General features: G+C 41.9%; 1 protein-coding gene across 4 annotated transcripts in view; it reads right to left on the bottom strand.

The window, feature by feature from the left end:
• The window catches only part of Dpp8 (dipeptidyl peptidase 8), a 51735-nt gene that overhangs the window by 4526 nt on the left and 29990 nt on the right, over positions 1–17219 (bottom strand). For 3 of the 4 annotated variants that reach the window (XM_090358177.1, XM_090358179.1, XM_090358178.1), the window contains exons 12-18: positions 16022–16101; positions 10673–10825; positions 9720–9873; positions 8123–8268; positions 5524–5670; positions 3183–3335; positions 393–535 (exon numbers count right to left, since the gene is read on the bottom strand). In XM_090358177.1, coding sequence (XP_090214303.1) covers positions 393–535; positions 3183–3335; positions 5524–5670; positions 8123–8268; positions 9720–9873; positions 10673–10825; positions 16022–16101 — 976 coding nt within the window. The remainder of the gene's footprint in view (positions 1–392; positions 536–3182; positions 3336–5523; positions 5671–8122; positions 8269–9719; positions 9874–10672; positions 10826–16021; positions 16102–17219) is intronic. The other variant, XM_090358180.1, reaches the window with a different exon arrangement.

Raw genomic sequence — 17219 nt, 5'->3', positions numbered from 1 at the left:
TATGGAAAATTAAAAATAAATCCTGTGATCAGTTTATTATAATGTTAGAAACACAACAATAATTGTAGCATGGCCCTCGAAAACCTATTTGTACACACATTTATTTAGCTATACAACTCACCTACACACAACTCTGTACCTAATTTATTTCAGCATAAGCAACTGCTTCAGATATCATTTTTAAAGGAAACAATAAAACACAATAAATGCACTAGACTTTTGATTTGGCTTTGAGAAACCACCATGCCATTCTAGAATTCTATAAATGTTTGTAGTTTATAGGATTTGACATTTTCATTATTAGTAAAGTCTTACAAAAAAGAAAAAAAAAAGAAAAACAGAAAAGATCCATGACTTAAATTCGTAACCTTGATTTCAAAGCTTGCACTTACTCAGAGGGGAACTTCTCTGCTTGCATGGCCACAGACCCTAAGTAATAACCCTGTTCGTTCTGGTCAGGATGGCCCATGTAACGCTCCGTGTAGCCCGTGTCATAGAAGATCCAGAGGGTGACCGGGGCGCCTGCAATAGCCACCTGCAGACGACAATACCACAGTCCATTGAGCTCCAGAAAACAACGAGCAATCAAACAGCTAACATTATCCCTAGGCTTCAATCGCGCTACTGGCCACACATGGTCTCAAGAGTGCCAAGGTCACAGATCTGACACTGTGGGAGTCAGTACATTTCACGTTCCACAGGCATGCCCCGTACCAAACCCTTAACTTAGGTGAACATGGACACTGAAGTATGGACAGTGTGTCCCTTTATTAAAAGCAGAGACTAAGGCAATGCACTTGTACCTATAACCTGAGCTGAGGATGGAGGTTCACTGCCAGGCTGGGCAGAAAATTAGGAGACTTTTAACTCCAAAAACAGGTCTGGAGATGTACATCAAGTGGTAGAGTGCCAGGAGTCAGTGAAAAAGCTGAGCCAGAGTGGGAGGCCCTGAATTCAAGCCCTGGTACCTGACCTAGGGCAAGATGAGTAGTGCAGAGTAAATGTATTCTTTCTACTGGAAAAGATCTCTAAGAACTGATAACATAAGAAAACTAGCTACTTTTTTTTTTTTAAAGCATCTGTTGGTAGTACAGAATTTAAAGTGATCTAATTTTTTTTTTTTTTGGTTTTGAGTCTTGCACTCTGGGCCTGGGTGCTGTCCCTGAGCTCTTCAGCTCAAGGCTACTGTCTACCCCTAGAGCCACAGTGCCACTTTACACAATTTAAAATGATGAATGAACTACTTTGAATTTCTTTTCTTTTTGCCAGTCCTGAGGCTTGAACTCAGGGCCTGGGCACTGTCCTTGAGCTTTCTCAAGCATAGCATTCTACCACTTGAGCCACAGCATCACTTCTAGCTTTTTCTGTGTATGTGGTACCAAGGAATCAAACCCAAGGTTTCATGCATGCTAGGCAAGCACGCTACTGCTAGTCTACGCTCCTAGCCATTGAATTACTTTCTTTTTTTTCTTTTTTTTTTGCATTTTATTATTCTTTTTTTTTATTGTCATTAGTAAAAGGGTTACATGATATTTGCCAGATAGAAGGTGCATTAATTCACATACATTGATACCCTTTCACATGTCTTGGTACCCATTTCCCTCCCCCCCCACACCCCCCACCCGTCTCGGTTTTCCCCCCTTCCCTATCAAATTTCAAATATCCAAATACAAATAAATTCAATATATCAGATAACAAAGTGAGATACTATACCAATATGAGATAACCAAGGGACAGCAAAGGAGATGAGAGATAACATAGTACATTAAGGACAACAATCATTCGTTATATGGCTTTTGTTTCAATATCCTGGAGGTCCTTTCAATTAGCTTCATATTATATGGCCTTATGTATCAAGATTTTGCTCTATTGCAGATCTCTGCAAGTAGAGCCCAAGGTTTCTACTGATTATGACAAATGAGGGAAACCATTGATGAATTACTTTCTTGATGGCTATAAGCCTGTGATAAGGCAATATTCAGAGGTCACTTAGAGCTACTATACTGCTTATCTGAGCTGAGAGCTGGTAGTTCATCTTAGCTATTCAAGAGGCTGAGATCTGAGGATTAGAGTTCAAAGCCAACCTGGGTACAAAAGTCTATGAACTGAGGACTGAATTCAGGGCCTTGCATATAGTAGGCAAATACTCTAAGCACCTCTACTCCCAGTTCTTGTATGTGGTTTCATTGCTATGTAGTCCAAGTAAGCCTGGAACTTGCAATCCTCCTACCTCAGCTTTTGTTTTTTAGTGTTGGTCCTGGAGCTGTCCCTGAGTAGGTTTTTTTTTTTTTTTTTTTTTTTTGCCATTCCTGGGCTTGGGCTCAGGGCTTGAGCACTGTCCTTGGGCTTTCTCAAGGCTAGAGCTCTACCACTTGAGCCTCAGCACCATTTCCGGCTTTTTGCTATGTATGTGGGGTACCGAGGAATTGAACCTGGGTCTTTGTGCATGCTAGGCAAGCACTCTACCACTAGGCCAAACTCCCGGCCCCCCTGAGTAGGTTTTTTATTTTTTTGCTTAAGGCTCACACTCTATCACTTGAGCCCCAGTTCTACTTCTGGCTTTTTGCTGGTTAGAGTTAGGTCTCACAGATTTACCTGCCAGGACTGGCTTTGTTGAACTGTAAGCATGGAAACATTCAACAGTTCTCTCATTCAACACAGACCTATTCCAGCTACTCTGTTACCAAGCACTATAGAATATGGCTGTGATGACTGTAGTTAGTGGTATATGGGATAAGGAGCTTGTAATCTGATGAGTAATTACAAACTAGCATATAAGTGTGCATTCTACTAATGACTACCTACCACACACACAATTACAGAAGGTGATTAAGAGACATAAACCGTAACATTCTATAACATCAGTAATTCAATCAACCATCAGGAAATAAGCATTGTTTGTTTTTTTTTTTTGCCAGTCCTGGGCTTGGGCTCAGGGCCTGAGCACTGTCCTTGGACTTTCTCAAGGCTTTGCACTCTACCACTTGAGCCTCAGCACCACTTCCAGCTTTTTTCTATGTATGTGGTACCGAGGAATTGAACCCGGGTCTTTGTGCATGCCAGGCAAGCACTCTACCACTAGGCCAAACTCCCGGCCCCAGAAATAAGCATTTTTATGTATCTACAACTTACAGGGAGTTCTGTCCTTATAATAAGACTGAGTACCACAGGATGTCACATACCCTGAAGATATCTGACCTCTGCATTAACGCCATCAGGGAGAGGTACCCTCCATAGGACCAGCCATGGATGCCCACACGATCCAAGTCAATGAAGTCATATTGAGAGGCGAGATATTGCAGTCCTTCTACTTGATCGTCGATTTCTATTTGACCCTATTGAAAAAAAAAGGGGGGCACCTTATTGATTCTAATGTGTAAAAATGCCTTTCAAGGTTTTTTTTTTTACTGTTTTCCCCCCTCCCATATTAGGTTTATAGCCAAGTGTGGTGGTATATGCCTGTAATCCCAGGTCTCAGGAGGTAGAGGTGGAAGGTTCATCATCGCAAACCAGCTTGGGCTATTCAAGATTGCAAGACCCCGCCTCAACTGTCTCAAACAACCAACCAACCAAACAAAAAAAAAAACAACAAAAAAATATACCCCAAAATGGGGCTGGTAGAGTGCTTGGTTAGCATGCACAATGCATGGGGTTCAATTCTTTGGCACCATTTAACCAGAAAAAGCCAAAATGGTACTGTGATTCAAGTGGTAGCTTATTAGCCTTGAGCAAAATGAAGCTAAAAAACAGTGCTTAGGCCCTGAGTTCAAGCCCCAGAACTGGCACAAAACAAAACAAAACCCTAAAAGCCTATGGCTCATTCCTGTAAATCTTAGCTATTCAGGAGACTGAGATCTGACCATTATGGTTCAAAGCCAGCTCAGTAGAAAAGTCCTTGAGACTCTCTCTCTTTTATTTTTTTTGCCAGTCCTGGGCTTGAGCTCAGGGCCTGAGCACTGTCCTTGGACTTTCTCAAGGCTAGAGCTCTACCACTTGAGCCTCAGCACTACTTCCGGTTTCTTTCTATGTATGTGGTATCGAGGAATCGAACCCTGGTCTTCATTCATGTTAGGCAAGCACTCCACCACTAGGCTAAACTCCCGGCCCCAAGTCCTTGAGACTCTTAACTCCAATTAATCACCAAAAGCTGAAAGTGCAGATGTGACTCAAGTGGTAGAGTGCTAGCCTTAAGCACAAAAAGCTCAGAGACAACCTTAGGCCCTGAGTTCAAACCCTAGGACCACACACACATACACAAAAAAAACCCCAAAACAATTCCATGTCAAAGCCTCCCCCCACCCCCCAAAAAAACCAAAACAAAAAACAACAAGAAAAAAAAAACCCAAACAGAGTAGAATTCACTACCTTAACATTTCACTAGTTATTAAAAAAAAAAAAACATGGGTGGGTGGTAATGTGGCTTAGTGGTAGAGTGCTTGCCTCGCATACAAGAAGCCCTGAGCTGGATTCTTCAGTACCACATAAAACAGAAAAAGCTGGAAGTGGCTCTGGGGCCCAAGTAGTAGAGCTACAGAGAAGCTCAGGGACAGAGCCCAGGCCCTGAGTTCAAGCTCCAGGATCTGGGGGGAAAAGATCTGTTTAGAGCTAGAGGCCTACAGTTTCTGTCGCTAGCCTGTGCTATCAGTTCAGCATCTTTCTTGTAACAAGCCTTCCTATACAGAAAAACAAAAACTTAAGCTTCCTTAAGAGACAGGATCATTTTATGTGTCCTGCAGGAAAGCAGAAGGAATGACTCCTGAGGCCCTACCCTTCCTATTTCCCTGCCACACTCCATCTAGGAAGAGAACCTACAGTTCTTCCAGGCCCTATGATATCTCCTGATGGCTTCCACTGCCATGCTGTCTAGGGGACTTGGCCTGCCAGCATACCATCTTGCTTCAACTGAGCCAAAAACAAAAATGAAAACGACAACAAAAAAACTTACATGAGAATACAATATAAGGTCAAAGAACTGGCCCCATGTTTCACTCAGCATGTCCAATACACTGGCAAACACAGTGACTGCCTTACTGTGCAAAAGGAACATCAGATTCTCATCATTTCCCAAAGCAGCAGAAAGGCCATGGGGCATCTCTAAAAGGTAGCATTTAAAGCTTCCTGTAGAGAGAAAGAGGCTTGTCACAAGGAAGGCGCCAACCAGTAGGTTTCCCTCTTTACAGAGTACAGAACAAACCTCTTATCTATTCCTCACACCATATGGGACGCTGAAAATTAAATGGAACTGCCATTTGCCTACGGTGGACACACAGAGGGTACTGCTGGGAAAAGTGCCTTGATCTCAGCTCCTCAAAGTCCTGTTAGGCCTGAGCTAACTCAGTGTGTTTCTAGTAGCATCTTCCTTACCACCCAAACACACACGCGCGCACACACGCGCACACACACACACACACGCGCACACACATGCGCACACTCAGTATCCCACATTTCTCCAGAATTTCACACTAAACAGTGCACCAGGAAATGTCAATGTCTGTAGAAGAAAAATGTCGGATGCTCACACACCATTTTGTATTTAAAGGCGCCTTCAAATTTAAGCCCTCGGTGGCAGGATCCCCTGTTGTCAATCACCACGACCACATAACCCAGTGAGGCGAGCGTATTCAAGCGGAAATACTTAACTCCTTTGAACCGATTATTCACCAGCTGTACCTGAAGGAGAAACACATCTTCAGTGACATTAATTATATAGGAGCCCATGAACCACACAGAAAGGCAAGGTCTTGCAAGAAGTAGAAAGCTTAAAGCTTCGGAATTACTTTGCCTTTAGCTTGAACTCAGGGTCTAGGTGCTGTCCCTGAGCAATTTTGCTCAAGGCTAGTGCTCTGCCATTTGAACCACAGTGCTACAGCCTGTTTTGGGGTAGTTAAATGTAGATAAAAGTCTCAGAAAAGTACTTTTCTGCCCAGGCTGGCTTTGAACCGGGATTTTCAGATTTCAGCTGCTTGAATAGATAAGATGATAGGTGTGAGCCACTGATCCCCAGCTATCTTTTTATTATTATTATTATTTTTTTTTATGCCAGTCCTGGAGCTTGAACTCAGGCTGTGGGAACTGTCCTTAGACTTTCTGTGCTCAAGGCTGGCAGTCTACCCTTGAACTAGAGCTCCCTTTCTGGCCTTTTGGTATTTTATTAGAGATTAATTGGTATTTTAAGTGGAGTCTCAGACTTTCCTGCTTAGGTTGGCTTTAAACTTTCTGTCCTCAGGTATTAGCTTCCTGGGTAGCTAGGATTACAGGCATGAGCCACCAGCAGCCAGCTGATCTTAATTAATTTTTGTTGTTGGTTGTGGGGCTAGAACTCCAAGCCTGGTTGCTGTTCCTGAGCTCTTCTGCTCAAGCTAGTGCTCTACCACTTTGAGCAACAGCAACACTTCTGGTTTTCTTCTGGTTAATGGGAGATAAGATGCTCATGGACGTTTCTGCCTGGCTAGCTTTGAACCATGATCCTCAGGTCTCAGTCTTCTGAGTAGATAGGATTACAGGCATGAGCCAGCAGTGCCTGGTTTGATTTTAAATTTTTAATAGAAATTGAATTAGACTCTTTGATATTTTATCTAGATGACTAGAATAGGAATATAAATCATGTCTTGTTTACAAGAGCACTTAATGAGAGCAAAGTACTTAACTTAATTAAAAATCCTTGAGATTTTATGACTTATGTGATTATGTGACTTTCACGTTATTTTTTTATACACCTATATATACATTTTCAGACAATACTGGTATAATTATTATAAGCAATATTAATGAGTCTAAGAGTTTCATTATCAACACACTGTAATTATATTCTATGTCAATTAAGGGCTCAATGGAAAATGTATAATTAAGGGTAAAGACAGGCACTGGTGGCTCAGGCCTGTAATCCTAGCTACTCAAGGGGCTGAGATCTGAGTATCAAGAGGGTCACGGTTCAAAGCCAGGCAGAATTCTTGTGAGACTTTTATCTCCAATTAACCATACAAAAGACAAAAGTGGAGCTGTGGCTCATAGTGGTAGAATGCTAGCCTTGGGCAAAAGAGCTCAGGGAGGGGCCTAGTGGCAGAGTGCTTGCCTAGCATACACGAAGACCCAGGTTCAATTCCTCATAATCACATACATAGAAAAAAAAAAAAGCTGGAAGTGGTGCTGAGGCTCAAATTGTAGAGGTTTGGCCTTGAGAAAGTCCAAGGACAGTGCTCAGGCTCTGAGCTCAAGCCCAGGATTGGCAAAAAAAAAAAAAAAAGAGCTCAGGGACAGCACCCAGCCTAAAGTTCCAGCCCCATGATGGACAAAATAAAAAATAAAAATAACCGGGCCGGGAGTTTGGCCTAGTGGTTAAAGTGCTTGCCTAGCATGCATGAAGACCCGGGTTCGATTCCTCGGTACCACATACATAGAAAAAAGCTGGAAGTGGTGCTGAGGCTCAACCAACCAATGAACAAAGCAAAATAAACTAATTAAGTGCAATTTATCTATCCAAAATAGTTGATTCTGTGCCAATGGCACAAGTGATGGCCAAATGCCAATACTCAATCCTGTAGTTACATAGGAATTGTCTTTCCAGATTTTTTTTTTTTGGCCAGTCCTGGGCTTGAGCTCAGGGCCTGAGCACTGTCCTTGGACTTTCTCAAGGCTAGAGCTCTACCACTTGAGCCTCAGCACTATTTCTGGCTTTATTCTATGTATGTGGTACCGAGGAATCAAACTTGGGTCTTCGTGCATGCTAGGCAAGCACTCTACCACTAGGCCAAACTCCCGGCCCCTGTCTTTCCAGATTTAAAAAGTATTCCAATTTGCTTGAGGAAACTCACTAGGCTACCAAGGCTTTCTGAACTATGACTCTTTTTATTTGCCACAACATTTAATTATTTAATTTCATCCTCAACCAGTTTCTCTACACAGACAGGAATATATTTACCTCCTGACATTAAACAGTCCATTCCCACAACAGTTACACTCTTCACCGTGAAAATAAGAAACTGACACTGATTCACCAGTGAGCCATACATACAGACTTAAATACCTGGCCTTCTGAATCTCTGCACTGGATCACTAAAGTTGGAAATGATATAAGCCAAACACATACGCATATGAATACATTGGAATGTATTTCTACACCTACCTGAGGACCGCCATATATGAATATTACAGTGGGGTATTTCTTTCCAGGTTGTAGATCATGAGGTTTGTACAACATTCCATACAATGTGAATCCCGTAGTACTTTCAAAAGAGAAAATCTCGGGAGGGGTATAGTCCGGAAGAGGGCCTATGAGGAGATAACACACAGTCTGTAAAAGGAGTTGTTCTATGGGAGCTCTATAAACTGACAGCAAGGGAGGAGACAGCAAAACCTCCACACACAAACAACTGGTCTTCCTTTTCAGGTGAGATAACCAAGAATATTCATCTTAAAGAAAAAATAATCTAACATATGTTGATTTGTCCAGTACATGTTAGTTTCTGATCATTAGAGAATGAGCCAAAAAAAAGAAGTAGCCACCAATCTTTGGTCCAGCAAGGCAGAACCAGCGTCTTCTCAGCACATGTGGTCACTGGCTGAGATCATGGCAACACTGCAAATTCTACCTGGGGACATTAGAACAGCCTCTGGTTCTACAGTAGTTTTATTTATCTATTGGTGCCAGTCCTCGAGCTTGAACTCAGGGTCTGGGCCCTTTTCCCTGTGCTTGTGTGCTCAAGGAGAAGATTCTGCCACTTAAGCCACAGCCCCACTTCCAGCTTTTTTGGTAATTAATTGGAGATACGAGTCTTACAGGCTTTCCTACCAGCTGACTTCAAACCTTGATCTTCAGATCTTAGCCTTCTGAGTAGCTACAATTATAGGTGTGAGCCACCTGCACTGGCGACACTGACTTGAAGCCCTTAGCAGATAAAAAAGAGTTGAGAATACTTCATAGGGAAACAGATTTCCCCAAATCTGCTAAAAGTAGGTTAAAACTGATCCATGCTTTATAATGAAGAAATCAAACATTAAAAGAGAATAAGTAGTACCGGGAGTTTGTTCTAATGTTAGAGTGCTTGCCTAGCATGAAGACCCCAGCTCGATTCCTCAGTACCACATACACAGAAAAGCTGGAAATGGTGCTGTGGCTCAAGTGGTAGAGCGCTAGGCTTGAGCAAAAAGTGTCCAAGAACAGTGATCAGGCCCTGAGTTCAAGCCCCAGGACTGGCAAAACGGAGAGAGAGAGGAGAGATTGAAGAGAAAGAGAGAGGAAAAAAGAGGGGGGGGAAGAGGGGAAAGAGGGAAGGGGGAAGGGAGAGAGGGAGAGAGGGAGAGGGAGAGGGAGAGGGAGAGGGAGAGGGAGGGAGAGGGAGGGAGGGAGGGAGGGAGGGAGAGAGACAGAGAGAGAGAGAGAGAGAGAGAGAGAGAGAGAGAATAGGGTAATTTAATTTATAGTATTATAAATTAGATTAGGTTAGGAAAAATGCTTTAAAATTTTAAGAAATCTGTAATCTTGCCCTACAGCTATTGCCTCTCTGTTCAGTTCAGGGAAAATTGTTTTAATCTTATTTTCAACAAGGCTTTGTAGATCTGGTCTTGTGTAAGCTGATAGGTAGACAACCTGTTGTGATTCAGTAGGTGGCAGGACCAATTAGGAGCTTAGCTGCTTAGAGACGGGGCAGGGCTGGGAGTTGGTAAGACTGTCCAGGAGATATGGATGTTCTAATTTTAAGTACAGACCAGAAGAGGATTACCTGCGGAATCCAAAATGGTAGCCCAAAATTCTTTTGTTTTGCAAGCTGGGTCATTGGGGTCATTTGCAAGTTGCTCAGGACTCGTCAGTTTATAAAGGGACACACAGTGTGGATTCTTCTGATTACTATATTTACTTATGAAGAAGTCACAATGCTAGAGAAAGGAGAAACAATTATTTCCTCGGGGAAAAATAAAAAACCAGGCAACCTGCTGTTATATTCATAATAATGCTATGGAGAAGGTAACTACTTTTGGTCTCATGCTTGCTAGGCAAGCACTTATCACTTGTGCCATTCTACCAGACCCTCTTTTTTACAGTATTTTCAAGACAGGATCGTGCTTTATGCCTGGAATGGCCCGGACTGAGATCCTTCTATTTGTATTTCTGTTGCTAGGATGATGGCTCATGTCACTGTGTCCAGCTATTAGTTCAACTGGAATCTCAATATAATTATTACTTTTTTTGGGGGGGGGGTCTTGTCATGGGGCTTGAACTCAGGGCCTGCACACTGTCCCTGAGCTCTTTTGCTCAAGGCTAGTGCTCTAGCACTTTGAGCCACAGCCTCAGTTCTGATTTCTGGTGGTTGGTTAACTAGAGATAAGAGTTTCACAGCCTTTCCTGCATGGGCTGGCTTTGAACCATGATCCTCAGATCTTAGCCTCTTAAATAGCTAGGATTACAGGCATGAGCCACCAATGCCTGGCTTCTCAAGAACTTTTACATCTGGACTAGCCTTGAATTGTGAGTTACCAGTCTATCACCCATGTAGCTAGATTCACAGCTTGAGTTAGGCACTAGTGGAGTTTGGCTGATTATGCAAATATATAATGCTGAATTAAAGTTAAGTGTTTCAAAGATTTTCCTTTGACATGGCTTCTACAGGCCAACATGATGCATGGCTAGAGTGGGGGAGAAGGGGCAGGAAACCCTTTTCAAGCAAGGGCTTAATACCTGGCTGATGCAGCAAGAGTGGGAGAAGCCGCGGTCAGTCAGCCTTGTCACTTCTCCAGGATTGACGTAGCTGACCACGTAGAGGTGATGCTCTAAAGGGGAATCTTTGGTGCCTTCAAAGTACACCAGCTTTCTGACTTCATCAACCTGGATCTGTCAACATAAACAGCAGCGGCGTCATCAGTACTAGGAAGACAGGGACAAGGCCAGTCCTTTGCCTTGGGCACCTTGTATTTTTATTTGCTATTGATGCTAATCAACTGGAGTTGGTTTTGTTTATGACTAATAGTCAAGTCAGATCCTGTCTAGAAGGAAACATGGCAGCTGAATTATATACTCTTTGTGTTTTTTCCTCTCTGGTTAGAATCTGTGCCTTCCTTAAAGGTAAGAATTAGCTGTGTACCAGTGGTTCACACCTACAATCCACGCTGAGGTGGTTGAGGTCTAAGGATTAAGACTTGAAGCTAGGGCCAGGAGCATAGCCTAGTGGTAGAGTGCTCGCCTAGCATGCACGAACACCTTGGGTTCGACTCCTCGGTATCGCATACATAGAAAAGGCTGGAAGTGGTGCTGTGGCTCAAGTGGTAGAGTGCTAGCCTTGAGCAAAAAGTGTCTAAGGACAGTGTTCAGGCCCTGAGTTCAAGCTCCAGGACTGGAAAAAAAAGAAAAAAAGAAAAAAGATTTGAAGCTAGTCTGGGCAGACAAATCTGAGAGGAAGGTTCTTAACTCCAATTAGCCAGCAAAAAGAAGTGGTAGAGCAATAACCTTAAGCAAAAAGGCTAAGCAGGAGGAGGCGGTGCAGTGGCTCACACCTGTAATCCTAGCTACTCAGGAGGCTGAGATCTCAAGATTGCAGTTCAAGCCAGCCTGGGCACTAAGTGTGAGACTTTTATCTCCAATTAACCACTAGAAAAACCGTAAGTGATGCTGTAGCTCAAGGGGTAAGCTGGTAGCCTTGAGCTGAAGAGTTCAGGGACAACAATCAGGCCCAGACTACAACTGACCAGAGCAAAAACAAAAACACAAACAAAATAAACAAGATCATGAGGGCCAAATTCAAGCCCTAGTACCATCCACCCCCCCCCCCCCAAAAAAAGGGGGAAGAATTGTTTCCTTAAGTAGGGATGTTTTTTGTAATGGAACAGTTAAAGCCAAGGCCTTATGTATATTAGGTAAGTGCTCTGTCCTGGACACTACAGTGTCCTCAGTACTGGCTTAAACTCAGGGCCTGGGCACTGTCCTTGGACACTGTTTTGCTCAAGGTTACCGCTTTGCCACTTAAGCCACAGCACCACTTCCAGCTTTTCCTGAGTATGTGGGTACCAAGGAATGGAACTCACGGTTTTGTGCATGCTAGTCGAGCACTCTACCACTAGGCTACACTCCCAGCCTGGATAAGATCTTTTATGATATCAGTCAGAACCTCCAAAAACTGCACAGAAACTCAGTGCTGAATTTACTTAATACTATTCCCAAATTACAGTAATATTTTTTTATTTTTCCTTAAAAACCTTTTCAGTAGCTTACTCAAAGATTAATAAAAATTAAAAAATCTTTTAATATAGTGAAGATAATATATACAGATTTTTTTTTGTGTGTGTGTGTGTATTGGTACTAGGGCTTGAACTTTGGACCTGGGCTGTCCCTGAGCTTTTTTTTGCTCAAGGCTAATGCTCTACCATTCAAGGCACAGCTCACAGTTTCGATTTTCAGTAGTTAATTAGAGGAGTCAGCTTGGGAGCTTCAAACCACAATCCTTAGATCTGAGCCTCAGGAGTGACTAGGATTATATGCATAGGCGCAAGCCACTCAAACTACTTTAAATTTTTGTTTTTCTTCAAGGAAAACTCTTTAGACATCTTAGAGATCTAGATAAAAATTCTTCACAGGTATAAGATCTGGGGATCAGGTCTTTCCAAGCTGAAATGACTAGTCAATTCCTTGTGCCCCATTTACCATGGTTCTTTGTTTCAAGGAATAGCCTCCTGATCAACAGGAGCAGAATGTCCTGGACGGCTTGTTGGACACACTGTTGAATCCATTACTACAGTTTTTGCCCAGGAGATCCAGGACAGGGCCCCCAAATATGAACTTCTAACAAGTGCCACAGGGATGAGGATTTTTTTTGTTGCAGATTGAGAATCTGTTCCCTTGCAACGGAAAAGGGGCATGAGATGAAGTCTTGAAGTTATATCCAATTATTGCCATTAGACTTTTTTTTTTTTTTTTACTGGGGCTTGAACTCAGGGCCTTAGCACTATCCCTGAGCTGTTGTGTGCAAAGATCGTGCTTTACCATTTGAACCACAGCTCCATTTCTGGCTGTTTTGGTGGATATTTGGAGATAAGAGTCTCATGGACTGTTTTGTCCAGGATGGCTCTGAACTGTGATTCTCAGGTTCCAACTTCCTGAATATTACAGGTGTGAGCCACCAGCACTCAGCTTGTCATTAGAAATTCTTAATAATGAAAAAATCTGAGGTTCTGTTCAATTCCTAGTAATGTTGGGAAAAAAAAATCTTTAGGTGAAAACAAGTCCATTTGCAAAAGCAAAGAAGAAAAAGTAACTTAAAGACAAAACAAGAGCTGAGTGGGGTGGCTCACGCCTATAATCCTAGCTACTCAGGAAGCTGAAATCTGAGGATCAAGATTCAAAGCCAGCCCAGGCATAAAAGGACCTGAGACAACAATTAACCTCTAGAAAACAGGAAGTGGGGCTTGGCTCAAGGGTAGGATGGTAGCCTCGAGCTGAAGAGCTCACGGACAGCACCCAGGACTAGTTCAAGACCCATGACCCACAAAAAAAAAAAAAAAAAAAAAGACAAAATAAGACTTTAGGGAAGAAGAGAGCAATCACATGCCATAAACAAACATCAAACAAGTCATAAGAGAACTGATGAGTATTCAGGCAAACTAGTGGCCAAAAAAGGCTGACATGCACATCTGTGCAATGCTGGGATTTGCTTAGCATTATCCTCCTACCATCATCTTGCATGAAACTTACAATAATGCAAGTTCTTATTATCAGATGATAGGATTCCAGAATAAGACCTCCCCCCCCACCCCCCCCACCCCCGCTCCATGATAGGAATAAACAGAAAAATAAACCTAGGGGGACATATAAACAAAAGGCCAGGTGAGTTTCTTAGTGGAACGAGATTTCAAAGGTTACCTAAGATATTCTGAAGATTTTTACAACCCCAAGCAAACATAGGACTTGAATCCTTCTCCTTAGTCACTTTTGGGACTACAGTGATATTTTTTTTTAAAAGTAGCCAGTATACTCAATATCTATCAACTTGAAATTCTATTTAGGACTTAATATGAAATATGTATTTAATAACCTTTCTTCATACATAGAGAGGGTAGACTTTTTAAGAAATCTTGGGAAATGGACTGCCTAACTGAAAGTCACATAAGCAAAAGGTACCAGGAAAAGCACTAAAACAAGAGACTGGGAGTTTGGGCTAGTGGTAGAGTGTTTGCCTAGCATGCATGAAGACCCGGGCTTGATTCCTTGGTACCACATACATAGAAAAAAGCTGGAAGTAGTGCTATGGCTCAAGTGGCAGAGCTCTAGCCTTGAGAAAGCCCAAGGACAGTGCTCAGACCCTGAGTTCAAGCCCCAGGGCTGGCAAAAAATAAAATAAAATAAAATAAAATAAAACAAACGTGTAATCCTAGCTACTCAGGAGGCTGGGATCTGAAGATTGCAGTTCAAAGCCAGCCCAAGCAGGAACATCTGAGAGACTCTTATTTCCAATTAATCACTGAAGTAGAGCTGTGGCTCAAAGTGGTAGAGTGATAGCCTTAAGTGGAAAAAGCTCAGGGACAGGGCCCAGGCCCCACTAAAAAACAAACAAAAAAACCCTCAAAAGATCTGCCATAGAAAGCTACTTGTAGAGAGCAGAAACAGTACATTTCCTTTCTCCTATTAATCTAAGCTGTGTATAAATGCAAATCACTCTTTTGACAGCTTACATTTGTGTGATAAGATAAAACAGGCAAATTGTTGCCTCAGGAGCTAGAAATTGCTAATGTAATTTCTACATGTATTTAATTCAAAACAAGAGTGTATAATGGATTTAAAAATAATTTTCAAACTGTATTTGAACTCATAACTTCTGTCAGAGCCTAAAAATATAGACTACTTCTTTATTAAATGGCAGCAAAATATGAAAATGGTGACCCTTAGTAAGCCAATATAATGACTACTTAGGTTATATCACGGGTGAGGTTTGTAATTTATAATGAACGTTCCTCTTTTCCAGTGACTTGCATTTTTTCTTTTGGAAGGATTGGGTTTGAACTCAGGTCTCTGCTTACTAGACAGATATTCTGTCTACCACTGAGCCATACCGCTAGTGTTTTGGGTTTTTTCACAGATTATTTTTCAGACAGGATCTTACTTCCTGTCTGAGTATATACTTGAAGTTTATTTTGGTTGAAGGAGGAGGTGACTTTTCTTTTACGGTACTGGGGATCAAACCTAGGACATTGCACTTACTAAGCAAGCGCTTTGCCACTGAGTTATATCCAAGCCCCTTCAGGTATTATTATTATCAAGGCAGGTGTTCTAACACCTAAACGATATTCCCAATAAGGAATTTTTCTTTTTTGGTACTGAGGATTGAACCCAAGGCATTATGAAATGCTAGGCAAGCATTTTGCTACGGAGCTACATCCCAGCCTATACCTGGACTTTGATCTTCCTTTTTTTTTTTTTTTTGCCAGTCCTAGGCTTGATCTCAGGGCCTGAGCACTGTCCTTGGGTTTCCTCAAGACTAGCACTCTACCACTTGAGCCATAGCACCACTCTGGCTTTTCTATGTGTGTGGTACTGAGGAATAGGACCCCTGGTCTTCATGCATGCTAGGCAAGCACTCTACCACTAGGCCACACTCCCAGCCTGATCTTCCTGTTTTGATTTATGTGTGCATGACCAAGCTCAACTTCTTCCACTGAAAAAGTTTCACTGACTTTTCTGCCTGGACGGGCCTGAAGCTCTGATACTACTGGACTCAGCTTTCCATTAGCTGGGATGACGAGTATACACCATTGTGCCCAACCACTGGTTGAGGAGGCCTTTCTTTCTTTCTAATTTACTTCATCGTTGTGATATACAGCAGGGGTACCTTTACAAACTGTCATTTCCTTTCACACTGTGCCCTCATTCTCTCCTTCCCGAGAAGGGTGCCTTGAAAACATTTTTTGTCCTGGCTGGCCTCAATGTACAATCTTTCCACCCTCAGCTTCCCAAGTATCAAGGATTACAGGTGTGAGCCCCCAGCAACTCGTATGTCTTAAGCTCTTTTCTTGACCAAAATTTCAGTAGAATAAAAGGACATACATTAGATCCATGCCGACCAAGAACTTCCCATTCACCACTGGTAATGGCTACTTCCTCTTTGATTGGACACTTGAAATCACCTAAAGATAAATACAGTTACAATTCAGTACTTTATGCCAACTAGAAGCAAATGAAATAATGTAGAATAGTTTTGTCCTCTCCAAAAAGCTACTTTAAAAAAATCAAAGTTATATTTAGGAAAAGGAAAAGGATTTGGAACTAAACAAAGGTTGAAAGTGTATGATACTGTATAAGTGATACATGTCATGGCACTGTTTTCTTTTTTTAATGGCTCATTTAATGTTGTCAATTAACTCCAATTTTTTTTAAAAAGGTCATATTGGGAAAAAAAATTCAAGTAATCAGTGTTCAGAATTCTCTGGAACAATGACAGAAGATGTGAAACAGAAGATGTGAAAACAGCAAGCAAGTCAGAAAAAAAAATCTCAAAAGAACCTGTATTATTAATCTTTGGTTAGACAGAGAGGCTTTACTAAGATAATAGGCATTTCTTCTAGTAATACAACAAAAAACTGATAAAATTGTTCTTCATTTGTTAAAAAGTAAGCTGGGGGGATGTGAATTAATGCACCTTCTATCTGGCAAATATCATGTAACGCTTTTATTAATTACAATAAAAAATTAAAAAAAACAAAAGTAAGCTGGGGGCCGAAAGTTTGGCCTAGTGGTAGAGTGCTTGCCTAGCATGCATGAAGACCTGGGGGTTTGATTCCTAGGTACTGCATACATAGAAAAAAGCCAGAAATGGTGCTGTGACTCAAGTGGTAGAGCTCTAGCCTTGAGGAAACCCAAGGACAATGCTCAGGCCCTGAGTTTGAGGCCCAGGACCAGCAAAAAAAAAAGTAAGCTGGGTAAGTTTTACCATACAAAATGCCAACATGCCCTGTCAGTCAAGATTCCGTTTTGAGGAAGTGAAATCAATTCTTTTTCCTTCCAGCTGCTTAGATCTGTGGCAGTAAAGGTTAATAAAGCCAAAAATACAAAAATTCAACTTACTAATTTAAACTATATGGACAAAAAATAAGGCATTATTTAATGCATTTAAGATAGTAAATATTAACAGTTTCCATTAAATCTACTTAAGGAAGAAAAAAGGAAGCAACAGGGGCTGTGAGTTTGGCCAATGGTAGAGTGCTTGCCTGGCATGCATGAAGATCCGGGTTTGAGTCCTCAGTAC

This window comes from Megascapheus bottae, chromosome 25 (assembly GCF_031878675.1).
Source record: "Megascapheus bottae isolate mThoBot1 chromosome 25, mThoBot2.hap1, whole genome shotgun sequence".
NCBI lineage: Eukaryota > Metazoa > Chordata > Mammalia > Rodentia > Geomyidae > Megascapheus > Megascapheus bottae.
This window is presented reverse-complemented; position numbering and strand designations above follow the sequence as displayed.